At 33.8% G+C, this 8,636-nt stretch overlaps 1 protein-coding gene across 1 annotated transcript; it reads left to right on the top strand.

Annotated features, from left to right (window-relative positions):
- The first annotated feature begins 2,384 nt into the window (after positions 1 to 2,384).
- Positions 2,385 to 4,896, top strand: LOC137811219 (uncharacterized). The gene is made up of 7 exons (XM_068612865.1): positions 2,385 to 2,650; positions 2,743 to 2,946; positions 3,027 to 3,299; positions 3,390 to 3,492; positions 3,596 to 3,714; positions 3,849 to 3,944; positions 4,192 to 4,896. Exons 1-7 carry the CDS (start codon positions 2,474 to 2,476, stop codon positions 4,753 to 4,755), a joined length of 1,536 nt encoding a protein of 511 aa, XP_068468966.1. The 5' UTR covers positions 2,385 to 2,473; the 3' UTR covers positions 4,756 to 4,896.
- The last annotated feature ends 3,740 nt before the right edge of the window (positions 4,897 to 8,636 follow it).

Below are 8,636 nucleotides of genomic sequence, written 5' to 3'. Positions count from 1 at the left end.
ATACAAGTAACTAAACCCTCATCTTGCTTACAAATCCATAATCATAACAAACAAGCAAAAACATCACTTTTGAAACCTAGGTTCCCTGCATAATTATGCAGCAAAGGCCTTAGCATTCTGCACAATTATGCAGTAACCCTGCATAAATTCATGACCATGACAGAGTGTATTTTGGCATAGCTACTATATGAAAGACGAAACTTGCTTGCCGTGGGACTATGAATCCTGAGAAGATATTCCACGCATGTAACTCTTGGGCAGCAAACTAAGTATTCCGCAGCCAAACTATTGCCAATGTTACTGCGGAACATGCCAAGCAACGCTATGCAGCAAAGCAAAGCTATGCAGCAAATCAATTCCGGAGACAATTCAGCCTTCCATTTGCCTTCATAACCTACACCACATAAACACCATACCTTCCACACCTCAGGCCATAACATAACAGAACCATTATACTATAAAGAACCCATAGCCATATAACAGATTTTAAAACCCAAAACCTTCAAAATCAAACATGAAAGCAAAGCAAAGACAAGGCAAGTATGGTGACATAATATATACGTAATTTCTTAAAATATAAGTTTTTTTTTCCAGTTTTTTCATCTAATATTATATATCAAGTGTGATAAAATTATTTTTTAGAATACTAGTTATAAAAATTAATATAATTTTAATCAATTTGGTAGGGATCCAGCCTATTCGTTATGCTAATCCTGCACCATTTCTCCTCTTTTTTTTTCCTTTCATCTGGTGAGTTGTTTTATAAATTCAATAAAGTAAGTAACATATAGTTGACGTTTACCTGGCAAAAAGGAAAGTCAAGTCAACTTTTTAAAATTCTGCATTCTTTTCACATTGCAATTAGCAAGATTCATTCCGCCAAAATGCAGCAGATAAAAAAATTAATTCTGAGATATATTTTAATATGTGTACATATAAAAATAACAAATATTCCTCAAGAAGAAACAGGTAATCTGATAAATAATTTGAGGCAGGATAAGTTTGATGATGATTTGCTGCTTCAGTATAATAGTCTACCAGTATATATTTTGAACTTGGTATGTCTTTTTTTTTTAATAATATTGTTGTTTCAATCATTAATTCCTTCTGAATGGGACTACCGATGCGGTTCTGGTGGAATAAATGAAAAATTAAAAAAAGGTTAAGTTTAGGGTAAGCTGGAAGCATCACTAGAGATAAGTAAACTGTTTGCGAAATTAAATAAGTTAAACTTTAAACAAGAGGTCATAAAAAAGACAAGGCAAAAAAATGGTTAGAGGAGGATATAAACACTAACTTTATTTATAGTAATATTTTACTTGCTGATAAAAAAAATAAACACTAACTTTATTCTATGAATGTCTGCTTAACATGTATAGAACTCTTATAATAAATTAACAGCTCACCATAACCAAAGCAAACAACATTTTGACCAATTCAACTTGAGTTGTTATTTTAAGAAGCATATGAGAGTGGAGAACACATTTGTATTTAGATATATATAGAAGAGTAGATAATGATGAAATATTTTAAATGACACAATTAAAAGTCTGACATGGATCACCAATAAAAAATAAGCAACATCATTCTCATACTTTGAATGATGTTTATGTTTAAAATCATGCATTCAATGTATTATGTGAACTCTTTATCTTCCTATGTTTGGTGATGTGCCTTTTTTTGTCATATGCTAGTTTTGACTGGAGTAGTGTAATAATAGGGCATGCAATGATTAAAATTCCAAATTTGATTTAACCATATGACATTTGAAATTTTTTGGTTTGCATTGTTTTTTTCTATATATGTCTCACTGACTCTAAAAGCAATACAGACTGTTTTTTTATTATCTATTTCCCCTTGTATAATAATAAAATTTATTTGGCTTATATTCTAGTGAAATCAACCTAGGGGATACAATGATGAACCATGAAAGCTTAAAAAACATGTACCTTTGTCAGTTCGTTGCCCTTGGCAACAGCTTTGAAGCACCAAATGAAGAGACATAAAAGAACACTTTTGAATATGACTTATATTTTGTACCACTTGTGTTACTGATAACAGATATAAAAACAACACTAGAGTAAGGGTGGGCACAGTATCGTTGACATACTTAAATCTTGGAAACTTTTAAAATCTAAAACCAGATTTTAACAGTTTTCAATTGGATTGACTTTATGTATTACTGATAACAAATATAAAAACAACTAAGAGTATCACAGTTGTCATATTTAAATCCAAAAATCCAAAATCTTAAGATAAGTCGTGGTTCATTCTTATTTATATTTCTATACAACTTGCAACTCTTACTCATACTTAATTCAACCCAGAGAAATAAAGCCACTTGCATCACATCCTATATAAGGTCACACTCTCCTTGGCATTTCAGACACACACCAACGCCAACCATATATTCAACTATCTTCTTTAACTCTTCTTGCTTCATTTTTCTGTGCTTCCTTCTTGTTCGCAAATAATGTCGGCGAGCAATAGAAATAATGGTGTGAGGGTTGAACGAAGGGAACTTGCAGCGCCCAAAAATTTGATGGAGGTAATCATCATGTTGGCAGATGCGATAATGTTGCTCTGTTACACCGAGAGAAGGCACATGTTCAACTTGCCCAGAGCCATCGCTCACGCTGTGTTGGACAAGGTGGTTTCCTAGTTCTTATATCTATCCATTTATGTTGGGGTTCTTTAAAAAGTTTGTTCATGTTCAAAGAGCTTTTACTTATCAATATGTAGGGTAAGAAAACTATTGGAAGTGAATGCCGTGAAAGAAGTGATTGTGTAGAACTGAAAGGCTCCCAAATCTTAAAGGAGTTATATGAGTTGAAGAGAATGTTGACGTGTGCCAAGTTTTTCAGCTGCTGCAAACGTTCTCTTACGTTTCTATTTGCTGCGGGATTCGAGGAGGAGGATATCCTCTATAGGAAGAGAACAGCTAGGGTACGTTAATTAATTAGTATTAATTTTGTTGATGAATTTGTATTCGGCCATTTGAACTAAAAATGAAGTTTGCATGTCAGATTCTGAAGCCCGCTTTCACGGTTATACGTGATAGAGAATCAAAAAGTTTGCTTGTGTTCATCCGTGGAACGCGTAGCATAAAAGACACTTTCACAGATGCACTCTGTGCTCCAGTCTCTTTCGGTCACTTCATTTGGAGTGGTCATGAGAGGCACAACATAGTTTCTGGATATGCACACCGTGGTATGATTGCTGCAGCTGATTGGATTAGAAAACGCTGCATTCCTGTACTACTTGAAGCTCATCATCAATACCCCCACTTCAAAATCAAGGTACTTATTAATGTTACTTAGCATGTTTTGTTAATTAAAACTATGGATTTTGGTTTTCTATAATAATAATGATAATAATATTTCATATAGATCGTTGGGCACTCCCTAGGTGGTGGAACTGCTGCACTGTTGACTTATAAGCTTAGAGAAATCCAACAGTTTTCTTCAACAACTTGTGTCACATTTGGTCCAGGTATACAAACTTCTTTAATGAACACTAATTCAATAGGATTTTTATTACATGATCTTTAGTATTAACCAGATGTTAATTGTTTCATAATTGTAATTTTTTGCAGCTGCCTGCATGACGTTGGAGTTAGCTGAATTCGGAAAATCCTTTATCACTTCTATAGTAAATGGTTCTGACATAGTGCCTACATTGTCAGCTTCTTCTGTCCATGATTTCATTTCTGAGGTAACAGCCTAAAATATTTTAGCCAAATATTTATTTGTTTTATTAAAGGTTAATTTCTCATGATGATATGTCTTAGAAAATGTTTCACTCTTTGCACAAGTAAGCTTTCATGATTAGGTATTGATAATTTACAGGGCCAGACTAAGGATAAAAACATCGTAAGCGCAGTTGGAACTCATTTATCTTTTGCGAAAGCAATTGCAGGACATGCAGTAAAGAGTTGCACCGAGGTAACTTTAAGCTCTCTTCTTATGATATATTTGATATTAAAATCGCAGTGCTCTTCTATAGGTATCTAGTCTCCTATATATTAGTTATTTGCTAGACACTAAGAGTTTACAAATAACTGATTCAATTGTCTTAACAACTAGGATTTGCTGGAGAGTTTTTATAATTAAACATGTCTCCCTTTTTCATAACTCATTATGTCATCTATTAATTATCTTATACAATATTGTTCCATATCTATGGCTAAAGGTTGTGAAGAAGCATAAACACTCCTTGATATCATCCTTCCAACGTGATAATATTCACACATTGTCAGATAATTTGGTTGGAGCTTCTAAATTATCTGAGACAAGTTTTGAACCTCTTTTAAGTGAAGAACAATTACTCATAGAATCTATTGATGATGATGAATATGATTCTTCGAGTGAAGGATCTGACAATGATGACTCAGATGACGATAATGAAAATGAAGATCAATTGTTGAATCAAGTGGGAAAGCTTAAACTGGAAAAACATGTTAACATCCCTAACATTCAGGCTGATGGAAAAAATATCACAGAAGAAAGAGTTGGTCCAGTCACAACATCAAGAAGACGTCATCTTTATCCACCAGGCAAGATCCTGCATATTGTCCCTTCATCAGAAAATTCAAATTTAGACTATAACAATGTTGATGACAAACATGTCTTGTATAAAACGCCTACACAATTGTATGGAAAACTGAGATTTTCAAGAGGGATGATACTAGATCATCCCACAAACAAGTATTTGAGGAAGTTACAACAATTAATCAATCAACTAGAGAAAAAGTAACTCCAACATCATGGATGATGAGCCAAACAATAGTAAATGAATAGTTAATGGTACTAATTGTTCAAAGATCCATGGAATTAAAATGGGACATTATGAATAAGAGGAATAACTTCAAAGTAGATTTACTGATGGAAGAGGGCCAAGCACAACCTCAAAAGAAAGACAAAAGCCAAGACATGAGCATCCAAAGCCAAACCAAGAGCGTCTAGGGCTAAGGGAGGAGCGTCTAGGCCAAAGGGGAGGAGCGTCTAGCTCAAGGTGGAGAGCGTCTAGGCCAATGAAAGGAGCGTCTAGGACCAAATTGCTAAGCTCATGGCCAAGTGAATCCATGCAGATTTGTTTATGCTACATGAAGGCCCATTAGGGGTAGCTTAGTATTAGTTGTGGTGTAAATAGCATAAACTTGATTCCATGAGACTTGACCTAGATTTGCTAAAGATTTGGTCACTTTCTAGAAGGATTCTCCACATGGCCATGTGCTCCATGTGATGTAAATTTGCATTTCATTTTGATTAGCATTAGGGTTGCATTATGGTCCTCTTTAGCCTATAAAAAGAGGAGCCTACACCTTGTATTTTCAAGTTTATTGTGAGTAAAGTTATGCTGCCATTTTGTGCCAAGCTTTGCTTCTCCCTAGAACTCTAGGCTCTAAACTTCACATCTTTCACCTTTCCTTGGGCTGGCCGAACCTCCCAATGTTCATACCTATCATGCACCTTCAAGATCAACATCACTCTTAGGAGGATCTTGCACACACACCTCCATAGCTTCCGCACCATTTTCTTACATGATTCAAGAAGACCTTCATGAAATGTGTCATCATTTACTCAAGTCAAATCAGAGATCAGAGGTTGCATCTTGATGAACGAAGTGCATTTGAACAACAATTTAAAGAAGTACAACTGCAACAACAACCTCCTAACCAACAAGAAAATGAGCATGGACAATTCGGACAATAAGATAACGATTATGCAAATTATTAGGAGCTTTATGTTTCTAGTTAGTTTAAATTGCAGTTTATTTTTCATGTTGACTTGACTTTTGAATTATTGATATCTTCAATTATGTTTCAAGTTTGTTTGAATTTTTATAGATATTTCAAGTTAACTTGACTTTTGGATTATGTTATATTTGACTTACTTTATATGATGATACTTCAATTATATGTTATGTGGATTTTATTTTATGTTAGGGGTATTAAAAGATGCTTGATTGTTGTAGAATTTATAGGTTCAATACACATTGATAATAGATTGTTCAATTTAGATATGTTAGATTACTTCATGTGTTGGAATGTTGATTATAAAGATGTAAATCATCTAATATTCATTATTTAATGTTGAATGAACATTAATTGCATGCAAGATTACCTACAGATTTACGCATGAAAAATAGTTGGTGGGTAATGTGTGCATATATGTTATTTACGGACTGTAGTTGATGAGTATTACATACAAACTGAAGTTGGTGGGTACTATCTACAAACTGTTGTTAATGGGTATTACCTATAGACTATTGGTAATGGGTATTACCTACAGACTATTGTCGGTGGATATTACCTACAGACTATTGTCAGTGGATATTACCTACATACTATTGTCGGTGGGTGTTATCTGCAGATTGTTGTTAGTAGGTATTACCTACGGATTGCTGTTACCCACAAACTCATCACTTGTAGATAAATTACCTACATCTATATTACTTACAAATTTTTTCTGTGGGTTACGGTGATTTACCTAAAGATTTTTGTTGTTACCTACGAATTTCTTTTATTGGCAAATCCATTTTATTTTGTAGTGGAATCTTACTTATTACTACACACCCTTTCAAGACTTGAGATTAAGTCTTGTTTAAGATAAGTCAAATTTCTACCTATCACTACATAGTCTCTCAAGTTGGTTTATTACTCTAGTCCCTCAAGTTGTTAAACACAAACATATCACTACAAATTAACAATCAATATGATTTTCGTCGCTAAATCACTATAAATATGTGATCAAATTTAAACTTTGTTGTTAATTTGCATTGATTTAGCGATTGAAATCAAATTGATAGTTAAATACAAACATATGACTACAAATAGTGATCGATATGATTTTCATCGCTAAATCACTACAAATTAGCGATTGAATTTCGTTTCGTCGTTAATTTACATTGATTCAGCGACCAATATCAAATTGGTTACTAAATACAAATATATCACTACAAATTAGTAACTGATTTTGCGAATGAATTATAATTATTTTATTAACATGGTTATAATTATTTTATTTGTATTATTATTATTTCAAATTCAAATTCAAAATGATGGAAGAGTGCCTTCATCCGTTGAGATTTCTTTGGTGGATTGGTGGAAGCTTCATGGATTGTAGTGGATAAGGAGCTCACTTAGAGCTTGTGGATTCCTTGTAGGAGAAGGATAGGTATGAAGAGTGATAGGTGAGGCCTAATCACTCGGTCTAGGGGAAAATTGAAGATCAAACGTCTATCCTAGGGAGGGTAGGAGACAAGAGTGTAATTGACACAAATTTGGCAGCAATTCACTCATTGATTAATCTTACAAAATGAGAGCCAAGCACCTCAATTTATAGGAGAGAGGGTTGAACATTTTGGAGCCAAAATTTAAAATTCAAAATAAAACTCTCCAATGAGAAGGTGCCATGTGGAGTCATGCTTTCCATGTTTAGCTCACACCTTCCATGCTAAATCCTCCCAATCAATTGTTTTTCTGGTGCTTTGCTGTTTTGAGCTTTGTTTCTTGGCTAACTGAATTCCTAATCTGGTTTCTTGCAAATAATTTCATTCTAGCTTAAAAAGTTTTCGAAAACTCCCCTTAAACAATTCACCCCCCTTCTCGTTTAAGGCCATACATTCTAACATATACATCCTCAAATGGAGAAATATTAGTAGTTTTATGAACTACCCTATTGTATTCAGACTCAATATGGGAAAGATACTCATCCCTAGATTTGTGGTTGACTCTCATGCTTACCCTAGGTATAGTATAAAGAGCTATATTTTCAACTTCATTTTGACCATTCGTTTGAGGATGATAAGAAATTGAAAATTTCAACTTAGTTCCAAGTTTTTCCAAAAGAATCCTCAAAAAATGGTCTTCAAATTTTGGATCTCTATCTAAAACTATGCTTGGAGATAAACCATGAAGTCTTACCACTTCACTAAAGAAGAGCCTATCCACAACTATAAAAATGGAATCAAAACCTTTTGTTGTCCGAGGAAGTTCTAATATAAAATCTATGCTTATGTTTTCCCATGGAGCACTTGCAAAAGGTGAAGGATCATAGAGTTCATGAGACATTGCCTTAGAGTTAGTTTTTAAACAAGAAATGCATCTATGGTAATGTCTTTGAACATCTTTCCTCATGGGTGGCCAAAAGAATTTTCCTTTTAAAATCTCTAGAGTTTTATCAACTCCAAATTGACCCATGAGTTCTCCTTCATGAAAAATATTGTTTTTATGTGTGAAGGTAGTATCATTGGTAAGACCATTGAGCATGGAGTTTTAAAGAAGTCGTTTCAATAAGACATGACAAGTTTCTTTAGGCACTACATCACATAAAATTTTATCTCTGTAGATGCCTATAGATAACTCGACCTTCACTTGTTGGTGATTTCTTCTCAAAATAAACTACTACATATTTACCTATGCAATTCTTAAGGACATGATGCATAAGCCTCATGAAAGTGCTAGGTACATTAGTGATTCCAAAAGGTTTCACTAACCACTCATATAGTCCAAATTTGGTCTTAAAAGTAGTTTTCAATTCATCACCCTCTTTGATTCTTATTTGGTGATATCCACTTTTAAGATCAATTTTGAAAAATGTAATGGACCCATGCAATTCATCAAGCATATTATC

The sequence above is a fragment of the Phaseolus vulgaris genome, chromosome 2 (assembly GCF_000499845.2).
Source record: "Phaseolus vulgaris cultivar G19833 chromosome 2, P. vulgaris v2.0, whole genome shotgun sequence".
In the NCBI taxonomy this organism is placed as follows: domain Eukaryota; kingdom Viridiplantae; phylum Streptophyta; class Magnoliopsida; order Fabales; family Fabaceae; genus Phaseolus; species Phaseolus vulgaris.
Note: the sequence above shows the minus strand (reverse complement) of the source record. Positions and strands in the feature narration are given on the sequence as shown.